The sequence below is a fragment of the Scyliorhinus canicula genome, chromosome 1, assembly GCF_902713615.1.
Source record: "Scyliorhinus canicula chromosome 1, sScyCan1.1, whole genome shotgun sequence".
NCBI classification, from domain to species: domain Eukaryota; kingdom Metazoa; phylum Chordata; class Chondrichthyes; order Carcharhiniformes; family Scyliorhinidae; genus Scyliorhinus; species Scyliorhinus canicula.
In genome coordinates, this window is record NC_052146.1 from 249532486 (window position 1) to 249546356 (window position 13871).

At 47.8% G+C, this 13871-nt stretch overlaps 1 protein-coding gene across 3 annotated transcripts in view; it reads right to left on the bottom strand.

Moving 5' to 3' along the window:
- The window catches only part of pacc1 (proton activated chloride channel 1), a 57017-nt gene that overhangs the window by 17674 nt on the left and 25472 nt on the right, over positions 1-13871 (bottom strand). For all 3 annotated transcript variants that reach the window (XM_038811038.1, XM_038811049.1, XM_038811029.1), the window contains 2 exons: positions 5723-5877; positions 195-337 (listed from right to left, as the gene is read on the bottom strand). In XM_038811038.1, coding sequence (XP_038666966.1) covers positions 195-337; positions 5723-5877 — 298 coding nt within the window. The remainder of the gene's footprint in view (positions 1-194; positions 338-5722; positions 5878-13871) is intronic.

Sequence of the window (13871 nt, forward strand, 5' to 3'; positions counted from 1 at the left end):
ATTAAGGTTGAATAAATACATTTAAAATGTGTCCTAATGCTGTTCCACTTCAGGCAGTTAGCACGACTTGATGCATAGACAATTCAGCCATTTGAAAAACTACCCTTAACAATAACAGAATCCAAATGTATCAATTCTTCCCACCCCCACACAGAAGGAAAGACTCAAGTGTGCTCGTTATACTAATTTCTCACCTCTCCTGGAACTCCTTGAATGATGAGAATAAAAGATAACTGATTGCACTAAAATTTTCTTCAGTTTCATTTAGGTGAAACTGCAAGAACACCAGCTCCTTCTTTTTCACCTCCTGTGGTCCACGGATAACCAGGGCTGATCTCTACAATCACAAACAGCAACACAGCTCACTGAAAATACATTTTCTAAACAACTTATGTGGGTGAAAGTTTGGAGGTGATGAGGAGGCAAGGCAATAGGGTGGGGGAGGGAAGCAGCCTTCAGCCACAATGATCAGGCAATATGGCTTGATAGACCAAATATCCTTTCCTGCACATCGGAAAAGCTTGGAACTTAAGCCCCAGCAATTAGAAAGTAAGGAAGGATCATATGTCATTATTCATTTCTGCGTAATTAGTCATGAAATGATTAGAGCACAGAAGGAGGCCATTTATCCCGTCAATTCCATGCTGTCACTCTGCAAGATCTGTTACTTTTTGGATCATAAACTACTCTGTACAGCAGACAGACTAGTGAACAGAACAGATGGCATTTGGCAAGCTCGTAAATTGTAAATGTTCCCATTTGTTGACAATATATCTCATGGGTCCAAGAAATGCATTAGTTGGAAACAGAGAATTGTCTTGTTGCCCTGCAGTCAGTGGATGGCAATGAATTGCAATCTGAGTCACAACTCCCAACCTGCTCTCCTCAATCACACCTCCCAACCCTCTCTCCTCAATCACACCTCCCAACCTGCACTCCTCAATCACACCTCAACCTGCTCTCCTCAATCACACCTCAACCTGCTCTCCTCAATCACACCTCCCAACCTGCACTCCTCAATCACACCTCCCAACCTGCTCTCCTCAATCACACCTCAACCTGCTCTCCTCAATCACACCTCAACCTGCTCTCCTCAATCACACCTCAACCTGCTCTCCTCAATCACACCTCCCAACCCTCTCTCCTCAATTACACCTCAACCTGCTCTCCTCAATCACACCTCAACCTGCTGTCCTCAATCCCACCTCCCAACCCGCTCTCCTCAATCACAACTCCCAACCTGCTCTCCTCAATCACACCTCCCAACCTGCTCTCCTCAATCACACCTCCCAACCTGCTCTCCTCAATCACACCTCCCAACCCGCTCTCCTCAATCACACCTCCCAACCCGCTCTCCTCAATCACACCTCCCAACCCGCTCTCCTCAATCACACCTCCCAACCCGCTCTCCTCAATCACACCTCAACCTGCTCTCCTCAATCACACCTCCCAACCCGCTCTCCTCAATCACACCTCAACCTGCTCTCCTCAATCACACCTCAACCTGCTCTCCTCAATCACACCTCAACCTGCTCTCCTCAATCACACCTCCCAACCCGCTCTCCTCAATCAACCTCCCAACCTGCTCTCCTCAATCACAACTCCCAACCCGCTCTCCTCAATCACACCTCCCAACCTGCTCTCCTCAATCACACCTCCCAACCCGCTCTCCTCAATCACACCTCCCAACCCGCTCTCCTCAATCACACCTCCCAACCCGCTCTCCTCAATCACACCTCCCAACCTGCTCTCCTCAATCACAACTCCCAACCCGCTCTCCTCAATCACACCTCCCAACCCGCTCTCCTCAATCACAACTCCCAACCCGCTCTCCTCAATCACACCTCCCAACCTGCTCTCCTCAATCACACCTCCCAACCCGCTCTCCTCAATCACAACTCCCAACCCGCTCTCCTCAATCACAACTCCCAACCCGCTCTCCTCAATCACACCTCCCAACCTGCTCTCCTCAATCACAACTCCCAACCTGCTCTCCTCAATCACACCTCCCAACTTTCTCTCCTCAATCACACCTCCCAACCCGCTCTCCTCAATCACACCTCCCAACCCGCTCTCCTCAATCACACCTCCCAACCCGCTCTCCTCAATCACACCTCAACCTGCTCTCCTCAATCACACCTCAACCTGCTCTCCTCAATCACACCTCCCAACCCGCTCTCCTCAATCACACCTCCCAACCCGCTCTCCTCAATCACAACTCCCAACTCGCTCTCCTCAATCACACCTCCCAACCTGCTCTCCTCAATCACACCTCCCAACCCGCTCTCCTCAATCACACCTCCCAACCTGCTCTCCTCAATCACACCTCCCAACCCGCTCTCCTCAATCACACCTCAACCTGCTCTCCTCAATCACACCTCCCAACCCGCTCTCCTCAATCACACCTCAACCTGCTCTCCTCAATCACACCTCCCAACCCGCTCTCCTCAATCACACCTCCCAACCTGCTCTCCTCAATCACACCTCCCAACCTGCTCTCCTCAATCACACCTCAACCTGCTCTCCTCAATCACACCTCAACCTGCTCTCCTCAATCACACCTCCCAACCTGCTCTCCTCAATCACACCTCCCAACCTGCTCTCCTCAATCACACCTCAACCTGCTCTCCTCAATCACACCTCAACCTGCTCTCCTCAATCACACCTCAACCTGCTCTCCTCAATCACACCTCCCAACCCTCTCTCCTCAATTACACCTCAACCTGCTCTCCTCAATCACACCTCAACCTGCTCTCCTCAATCCCACCTCCCAACCCGCTCTCCTCAATCACAACTCCCAACCTGCTCTCCTCAATCACACCTCCCAACCTGCTCTCCTCAATCACACCTCCCAACCTGCTCTCCTCAATCACACCTCCCAACCCGCTCTCCTCAATCACACCTCCCAACCCGCTCTCCTCAATCACACCTCCCAACCCGCTCTCCTCAATCACACCTCAACCTGCTCTCCTCAATCACACCTCCCAACCCGCTCTCCTCAATCACACCTCAACCTGCTCTCCTCAATCACACCTCAACCTGCTCTCCTCAATCTAACCTCAACCTGCTCTCCTCAATCACACCTCCCAACCCGCTCTCCTCAATCAACCTCCCAACCTGCTCTCCTCAATCACAACTCCCAACCCGCTCTCCTCAATCACACCTCCCAACCTGCTCTCCTCAATCACACCTCCCAACCTGCTCTCCTCAATCACACCTCAACCTGCTCTCCTCAATCACACCTCCCAACCCGCTCTCCTCAATCACACCTCAACCTGCTCTCCTCAATCACACCTCCCAACCCGCTCTCCTCAATCACACCTCCCAACCCGCTCTCCTTAATCACACCTCCCAACCCGCCCTCCTTAATCACACCTCCCAACCCGCTCTCCTCAATCACACATCAACCTGCTCTCCTCAATCAAACCTCAACCTGCTCTCCTCAATCACACCTCCCAACCTGCTCTCCTCAATCACACCTCAACCTGCTCTCCTCAATCACACCTCCCAACACGCTCTCCTCAATCACACCTCAACCTGCCCTGCTCAATCACACCTCAACCTGCTCTCCTCAATCACACCTCCCAACCTGCTCTCTTCAATCACACCTCCCAACCCGCTCTCCTCAGTCATACCTCAACCTGCTCTCCTCAATCACACCTCAACCTGCTCTCGTCAATCACACCTCAACCTGCTCTCCTCAATCACAACTCCCAACCTGCCCTCCTCAATCACAGCTCCCAACCTGCTCTCCTCAATCACACCTCCCAACCCGCTCTCCTCAATCACACCTTCCAACCCACTCTCCTCAATCACACCTCAACCTGCTCTCCTCAATCACACCTCAACCTGCTCTCCTCAAACCCACCTCACCCTGCTCTCCTCAATCCCACCTCAACCTGCTCTCCTCAATCACAACTCAACCTGCTCTCCTCAATCACACCTCCCGACCCGCTCTCCTCAATCACACCTCCCAACCCTCTCTCCTCAATCACAACTCCGAACCTGCCCTCCCCAATCACAACTCCCAACCCGCTCTCCTCAATCACACCTCTCAACCCGCTCTCCTCAATCACACCTCAACCTGCTCTCCTCAATCACACCTCCCAACCTGCTCTCCTCAATTACACCTCCCAACCCGCCCTCCTCAATCACACCTCCCAACCTGCCCTCCTCAATCACACCTCCCAACCTGCCCTCCTCAATCACACCTCCCAACCTGCTCTCCTCAATCACACCTCAACCCGCTCTCCTCAATCACACCTTAACCTGCTCTCCTCAATCACACCTCCCAACCCGCTCTCCTCAATCACACATCCCTACCTGCGCTCCTCAATCACTCCTCAACCTGCCCTCCCCAATCACACCTCCCAACCTGCTCTCCTCAATCACACCTCCCAACCTGCTCTCCTCAATCACACCTCCCAACCTGCTCTCCTCAATCACACATCCCTACCTGCGCTCCTCAATCACTCCTCAACCTGCTCTCCTCAATCACACCTCCCAACCTGCTCTCCTCAATCACACCTCCCAACCCGCTCTCCTCAATCACACCTCAACCTGCTCTCCTCAATCACACCTCAACCTGCTCTCCTCAATCACACCTCCCAACCTGCTCTCCTCCATCACACCTCAACCTGCTCTCCTCAATGACACCTCCCAACCTGCACTCGTCAATCACACCTCCCAACCCGCTCTCCTCAATCACACCTCAACCTGCTCTCCTCAATCACACCTCAACCTGCTCTCCTCCATCACAGCTCAACCTGCTCTCCTCAATCACACCTCCCAACCTGCTCTCCTCAATCACACCTCCCAACCTGCTCTCCTCAATCACACCTCAACCTGCTCTCCTCAATCACACCTCAACCTGCTCTCCTCAATCACACCTCCCAACCTGCTCTCCTCCATCACAACTCCCAACTACTCTCCTCATTCACAACTCAACCTGCTCTCCTCAATGTTAATTACGCCATATGTGGTTCAGTGTCAAATTTTATTTGATAACACTTTAAATGAAAATTGTTTACATTCTAGTAACTTGAGCCCACAGTCTGTCGCAAGCTGACACAGAATGGTTGAAGTGGTCACTGAAATTACAATGTTCCAGCTCCAATCTGACACAATCAAAAATTAGACGACAGACTAAAGAAATAAGGAGCTTGCATTTAACAACTTCAGGAACTCTGCTCCTCTTGTGTGAGTAATGCTGCAAGATCTTTTACATTCACCTCGGTGGCCCCCTCGTGCCTCGGTTTAACATCTCATCTGAAAGGCGGCACTTCTGTGCCCACCATAGCACTGCACAGAAGTATTACCCTAGATTATGTGCTCAAGTCTCTGGCGTGACATTTGTATCTACAATTTAAAAGGTAAGAGGTCCATCACTGAGTCGAGACTGGTCAAAAGAAAAAGCACAAAATATACAGGATGAGAGTCACTAATCTGACCTCGTAGACCCATGTTTTGTTTTCCACTAATTTAATTGTGGCTAAAGCAAGCTTTACATATTAAATACTGCATCAAGCATAGTCAACATTTACTCAGAATTTTAGCTCATAATAAGAAATTTATTCCAGTTGCTGAAAGAAATGTCGTTATAAAACCATCACATGAAGAGTCAGCAATAATGTGGTGTAAAATGCTCCATGTCACCTGTATTGGACAAATGGAAACACTTTAATTCTAAGAGTTAAATCAATGGATGCATTGTATACTTTACCAATGTTTTGTTTCTGTACGGGTCTGTGTAATTGACATGCTCAAAGGTGCAGTCTATTTCTCCTCGTTGGCCTGGATTCACTGTAAGCTGGACATAGTCATGGTAATGGTGCTTACAGCTCTGGAGCTCAGCATTGCCAGGATATAGTGCGATACCTGGGAAATGGATTGAGATACATTCAGAAAATTGGTCATTCCAGAAGCATTCAAATGTTATAATATTTTTTAAATCCTGTTGCAAATTTCCTCTCTTCCTTCACCCATTCTGTTACCCTGCTTGCACACAAGTCTACACCAAGGCCCCTCTCGTCCAGCCACCAGAAAAATATACAAGATGTTCCAGGGTCACATCACCTTTAAAGTTTCCCTTCTTTCAGAGAGAAGCATTTGGCCTCAACTTGGACCATCTCTCTAGAAACAAGGTAACGGATTGGTACTTGACAGGACATCCCATCACAGCCATAACATTATGCATTATTATTCTGAATGATCTGTGCATTCCACACCAAGTTCCAGCCCACGCTGACTGGCCCTGCTCAAACAAAGGATAAACAGTACAGAAGAGGGAGGAAGGGGTGGGAGGAAGGGAGAAAGGGATGCAACATTATTTTATTTTACCAAATTTGTGACATACACAAGAACATACAAAATAGGAACATACCATATGGCCCCTTTGAGCCAGTTCTACCGTTCAATAAGAACATGCCCCACTTTCGACCACAACTACACTTTCAGACTTTCAATGTGTGAAATAAACTTTTAACTTCACTAAATGTTAGTGACAAATAACAATGATGCAGTACCTAAAGACTTATTGCAATTCACAAGTGAAATAAAATCTAAAACTGGTATTTCTGGCAGATTAGGTGGAGTTGGAGGGCGGTGCGGGAAAGTCAGTGGAGGAGAAACCTCTTTAAGAAAATGCACAAGAGATAGTGCAGAATATCTTTCAACAGGTGAGACAGGAGACAAAGAAAAATTCCGATCAGGAATATGATCGAGGCTGCCACCAAGGTGCTGTACTGAAGGAGTGCGCCGTTGTCTGAAGCGCTGCCTTTCCAATGAGGTGCCGAACAACATTCTGTCTGCCTGCCTAGATGAAGGCAAAAGATCCCACAACATTTTGAAGAGCAAGGAGTTCTCTCCACATCCTGGCCAACATTATACTTCAACCAACATTACCAAGACAGGTGACGCAGTCACTTATTTAATTTGATCATTGTGGGACATTTCTGTACTCCTGTACCACACCACAACACTACTACACATCATAAATCATTGACAGCACACAAAAGAACAATACAGCATAGGAACAGGCCCTTCGGCTCTCCAAGCCTGCGCCGACCATGGTACCAAAGGCACTGTATTCTGTATATATGCAAATTAGTGTAGTAATATGCCTTGAAGGGATTGCAGTGTGACATCATTAGAGGGGAACGGTCATACAATCCAGTCTCAGTTTCACTTTGGCCTATGTGCAAAACACAGCACACACAGCTCTGCTGCTGATGTCTTCAAGTTTTGAATCCAAGTCTACATGTTCTCATCTGCCGAGTCTTAATAAATGAGCCCACAATGTGTTTACCCAACCCCTTCAGAGCGATTGGTGTCTACATAATTATAAAAACATGACATGAGGTTCAGCAGTGGTCAGACAGGTGGCAGCAAGATTATATATGACGTGGTAAACACCCTGATATCAACCCTCGACATTTGTCAGACTACGAGTTTGCAGCATTGAAGAATGTTGAAACCACAGCATGCTGACTGCACAGGAAAGCTTTGAAGATAATGAGATATTGCTCAAATAAAGAGCTGGAAAGCAATTGGACGCTTTGAGGTGAGATTGTAGCACCTAGCCTGTCAGTTCCGAGAGGGGAGGTTCATTGAGAGTCCCAGCATGGGGTTAGCTCAGTCAGGAGAGCCAATGACCAGGCTGTGGGCTAGATAGATAGCGAGCAAGGGAGAGTCAAACAAAAAGAAAAACAAAACAAAACTATCATAAAAATTAGGCCAGAATAGGTTATGATTAGAGGTAATGAATCACCAAAAGATATAGACTACATTGGAAGATCTGTCCAGAATTAGGCTAAACCTTCATATTCATTGACTAACGTTCAGGTCAGTCTAACAGCAGCCAACAGATTCCACAGCCCACTTTGTCAGCAGATAGAGAGAAAAGGTGATTTTTCAAACACAGAGCTAGCAGACAGAATTGTTGAGTTGCTGATCACATCCAATCCCGTGGAAGTATTCCAGAAAGATCGGCTGGACAAGTCCAACACGTATAGCATCAAGGAACTACAAGGATAGACGCAAACTACAAAGCAATCCTTGCAGATTGACAAAGCTTACAGGTCCTAAATATAAGCCCAATTAATGAACTCAGTAGAACACCCAAACCAAGCAAAATGCATGCAAGGTGTGACCTTCTGCATGCATTAAGGGAATGCCCAGTTCCTATCACTCTACAAAGCATGTAGCAGAAATGAGCAATGATGGCAGCAGTGCATTAGAACAAAGGCTGATGCAGCTATAAAGAGCTATGCACTGATCCAAACAGACCTTACACAACATGACTAATTTCATGTGCAGGAAACATAGTCCTGGAGTACAAGTACAATCAAGCCTCCTGGATGTCACAATTTTTACATTGTGGAGACTAAAGGCCCAACAATTATAGGCATGTTGTGACCCCACATTAGTGCCAACCTATGGAATCAGTCAGATACCATATGGCAGATCAACCTCAGAAACTACTCCTATTGCCTTACTTCACAACCCAACACTGAATTGTCCAGAAAGTTTCAACAAAATTGGCAATTTCAAGGGAGCTGCAACAGTTTTCAGGAGAATGCAAATCTGTCAATTGATCTGGTTCATATTGCACAACACAAATGTCAGCAGCTACAAAACAAACAGCAAAAGATTCTACACTGCAGAACCAATGGAAAACCCTCATTGAAGGAAGGCATAATTCAATTCAGCATCACTACAAACACGTGAGACCATTTTGGTTCTTACCAGGATAAGCTAGGCATTTCCTGGGGAGTCATTTTTAAAAGCAGCCAGGTCATCATGCCTTAATACTTGCAACACGATATTCTTCAACAATTTTATCACACACATAAGAATAGATTGGATGAGAAGACTCACAAGAGAGAGATTTATTGGCTGTCTATGAGGAGTGACATTGAAGTCATCGTCAAGATGCTCGAGGCATGTCAAGGGTGGTATGGTAGCCCAGTGGCTAGCACTGTTGCTTTACAGCGCCAGGTACCCAGGTTCGATTCCCGGCTTGGATCACTGTCTGTGCGGAGTCAGCACGTTCTCAGTGCCTACGTGGGTTACCTCCCACAAGTCCATAAAGACGTGCTTGTTAAGTGAATTGGACATTCTGAATTCTCCCTCAGTGTACCTGAACAGGAGCCGTAGTGTGGCGACTAGGGGATTTTCACAGTAACTTCAGTGTTAATGTAAGCCTACTTGCGACACTAATAAATATTATTAAAAAAAGATTACTAAGAGCACATGCCAAATGCCTCTACCTCGTGCCGAGGTTGGGGCTGATACAGCTGAAGGTGGTATGTAGAGTGTACCTCACAAGGGCGAGGATGAGCCGGCTATTGGAGCGGGTAGAAGATGTGAGTGAACTTTTCCGGGGGGGGGGGGGGGGGGGGGGGGGGGGGGGGGCGTGCACGCGCAAACCACATTCATATGTTTTGATCCTGTCCAAACCTGGAGGACTACTAGAAGGTGTTTAGGGTAATCTCTAAAGTGGTGCACATGAAATTGGTTCTGGGTCCTCAGGAGGGGGCCCAGATGTTGTAGCCTTCGCCTCGTTGATAGCCCGAAGGCGGATCTTGTTGGGATGGAGATCAACCTCTCCACCCTGTGCCCTGGCGTGGCGGGGGGGACCTGCTGGAATTCGTGACTCTTGAGAAGGTCAAATTTGAACTGAGGGGAAGAATGGAGGGGTTCTCCAATTCATGAGCGTTATTCATTATGCACTTTCGAGAATTGGATTACATCGAACATCAGGAGGGGCGGGGGGGGGGGGGGGGGGAAATGAAGTGTATGTGTTAATGGTGACTATGGGTGACTCCGGATTCCTTTTTGTTACTTGTTTATGTTTTCATGCGGGCTGCTGTTTGGGGGTTTGTTGGGAGGATGGGATTGTTGATATGGGGATTGACATTGCATTCATTACTAATTATTTTTATTGTTGGTGGGTGTAAATTTGGGAGAAAATGTGAAAAAGGAGAAGAATTAAAATATTTAAAAAGAAAGAACACATGCCAAATCAGCAAAAAAAAACCTTCTAATTTCACATGAAGTTCCTATCCATCCTTGGTCCAAAATTGCCACCCTCTTTCATGTACTTGGCACTGACTTCATCACCATCAACTACTTTAGTAAGTACCCTATTATTTGACAACTGCACAATACATCAAGCACAACTGTCACACACACTCTAATTGTTCTTTGCAGTTTATTTGGTGTGTCTAGAGAAATCACAATGGTCTGCAATTTATGTTAAGAGAAATGGAATGACGATCACATACTCCTTCTCATCATTACCCTAATCTAATGGCCTAATTATTCACACAGCGAAGTCCCCAAATCTCAAGTGTATACAGACCAAGCAAGATCTCCACATTGCAATGTTACATTTGAGAGTGACACCTTAAGTGCAACTCTCCGATCACCGGAAAAGCACATGTTTGGCAAACCAATGCGTTCCAATATATCTACTCTTACCATTCTACTCCCTCAGAAACTAGAGAACAGGACTTCTGGTGGTGACAATGGAGTGAAAGGTCGCTGTGGTTTTTTTAATGGTTTTAAAGCCGGATTTTTCAGGAAATTTCTCAACATAAGTTGATCGAAGGAAGAGGAAAAGGAGGTGACCCTCAATTTATAGAATCATGTCCAAGTAAGAGTCAAAAAAGAAGAAACCAAAAGATGAGTGAAAGCAAGGCTCAGAGGCCATCGAGCACAATGGTAACGAGACAAAGCGTGTTCACGCCAGCTCACTGGTCGATGGAGCAATGGGTCGAGTACCTGGATGAGAAGTTCACCCAACATCGCAAGGAGTGTGCAGAAGACATGACCTGGGCAATAGCCTCGATTAAGGGGGTGGTTGACCGGTTGGAGGAGAAAATGACGACCCAGGGACAGGAGATTCTAAAGCTGCAGGAGCTGGTGACTGAACGAGAGGAGTCCACTGCAATGGCTTTGGAAATTAGCATACTATAGGACAGACAGAATCGACTGCTCGATAAAGTGGAGGACTTTCAAAACAATCGGTTTTGCAGGGAAAATATCCGAATCGTCAGGGTGCAGAGAGAAAGGAGGGATCAGATGTGGTACATATGTGGGGAAGATGTTGCAGGAAATGGTCGGGGCCGATGTGTATGACAAGCCGCTGGAGGTGGACTGGGCACAGAGGGTGCTCGTACGCAAGCCCCAGGGTCATGAGCCCCTGTGGACCATGGTGGTGAGGCTACATCGATTCCTCGACAAGAAGCGTATCATGAAGTGGGCCAGGCAGACAAAACGGTACACATGGGAAGAATCAGAGATTCGGGTGTACCAAGATTGAGGACCAGAACTCGCAAAGAGGAGAGCAAGTTTCAACAAAGTTAAGGCGGCCCTGTTTGCGAAAAACATTAAATTTGGACTGCTATATCTGGCTTGTCTTTGGGTGACCTGCAGGAACTGGGAGCTGTACTTCAACTCTCCGGAAAAGGTGGCTACTTTTGTGAAGGACAATTCAAACTGTGGTGGACTGAATTTGGGGGAAAGGGATAGGGGGGGGGGGGGGGAATTTCAGTCTTTCTAATTCTGTGAGTTAAGTCGCGATGTTCGGGGAGGAAAGGGTTTTTTTTTCTTGTGTAATTTTATTTTGATTTATTGCTTTATTTACTGGGTTACAAAGGAAAAAACTTATAAGTTCAACAGGGGTTTTTCTTTTCTTTAAGAAAGATGGTTGAATCTTGCATGCATAATTTTGCTTAAGCTGCTTGAAGCTTCTTCTATCATGTTTGATTCTGTTTGAAGGTGATGTGACTGATAAGAATCGGTTGGGGGGGGTGGGCCCTTTTGTCTGTGCATTGGGGGATGGTGTGTTTGCTTTTGGGGATTGTTGTTATTGTGTTGAGTGCTTGTTTAGGGGGGATGGAATCTGGCAGATGGCAGGTTTTTTGATGCCAGATTTTGGGGTGGGGGGGGGGAAGCTGATGGGCCATCTGGATAGCTAGTTCACGGGAGCAAAGTGGGGGGAGAGCTGAGGAAAGACAAAATGGGGGGGGGTTACTGCTGATGGGTAAGGGACAGCTAGGAGACTGGAGATGGAGATCAGATGGCAGTTGCCGCCGAGGGGCGGATCAAGTGAGGTGCCGAACACTGGCTAGGAGGTGGCCTAGGAAAGGTCATGGCCGATTGACAGGGGAGGGGGGCAGGGGCAAGGGCCCCCCTCCCCCTCCTGACCAGACTGGTTACATGGAATGTCCACGGGCTGAACAGGCCGGTTAAGACAGCCCGTGTGTTCGCACACCCGAGATAGTTAAAAGCAGACGTGGCCATGTTACAGGAGACACACCTGAAGCTGGGAGACCAAATTAGATTAAAGAAGGGATGGGTCGGGCAAGTGTTTCATTCAGGATTGGACTTTACAACAAGGGGGGTGGCTATCCTGATTAACAAATGGGTGACATTCGAGGTGGAGAAGATAGAAGCAGACCCGGGAGGCAGATTTGTTATGGTTAGAGGCAATGGTGAATATATATGCCCCAAACTGGGATGATGTCGCGTTTGTCAGGAAGGTGCTGGGAAAGATCCCAGACCTTGACTCGCACCTGCTGATCATGTGTGACTTTAATACGGTCCTGGACCCGAGATTGGACCAGTCGAGTGCTTGGTCGGGGAAACTATCAGCAATGGCAAAGGAACTGCGGGGGTTCATGGAGCGCATGGGAGGGGTGGATCCGTGGAGATTTGAGAGACCAAGGAGCTGGGAATATTCATTCTACTCCCATGTACATGAGGCGTATAGAATAGAACAGTACAGCACAGAACAGGCCCTCCGGCCCTCAATGTTGTGCCGAGCAATGATCACCCTACTCAAACCCACGTATCCACCCAATATCCGTAACCAAACAACCCCCCCCCTTAACCTTACTTTTTAGGACACTACGGGAAATTTAGCATGGCCAATCCACCTAACCCGCACATCTTTGGACTGTGGGAGGAAACCGGAGCACCCGGAGGAAACCCACGCACACACGGGGAGGACGTGCAGACTCCACACAGACAGTGACCCAGCCGGGAATCGAACCAGGGACCCTGGAGCTGTGAAGCATTTATGCTAACCACCATGCTACTGTGCTGCCCACTCATGCGTACTCCAGGATAGATTTCTTTGTGCTAGATAAAACACTGTTATCAGGGGTTGAGGACACGGAGTACTCAGCAATTGTGGTTTTGGATCACTGATGACACTGGATAGACCTACTGGGCCCCGGTGGCAAACGTAAGAACTAACCTAGTTTGATCGGAATACTTTAGTCTATGTCAGTGGACAAGGCAGGGATGCCAGCTCTCCCCATTAATATTTGCCCTGGGCATAGAACCATTAACAATGACCCCGAGAGCAGCGAATGCCTGGCGGGGTATAGTGGGGGGTGGAACACAGGGTCTCTCTCTCTCTATGTGGATGATTTGTTGCTTTATATCACGGACCCTGTTGTGGGGGGGGGGGGGGATGACTAAAATCATGGAAGTATTAGGAGAATTTGGGCGATTTTCTGGCTATAAGTTAAATATGGGAAAGAGCGAGATGTCCAGGATTCAGGCACGGGAGCAGGAAAGGAGGCTGAAGGAGCTACCTTTTAAAGTGGTTTGGAAGAGTTTTAGGTATCTGGGGATTCAAGTGGCCAAGGATTGGGGGCAGCTTCACAAGTTAAATTTGGGCAAAGCAATGGATCAAATGCGAAGGGATTTTTGTAGATGGGACATGCTCCCACTGACGCTGGTGGGGAGGGTTCAGACGGTGAAGATGACTGTCCTTCCGAGACTGCTTTTCTTTTTTCAATTTCTCCTGGTTTTTGTCCCAAAAGCGTTTTTCAGAAGTATGAATGCGGCAATAT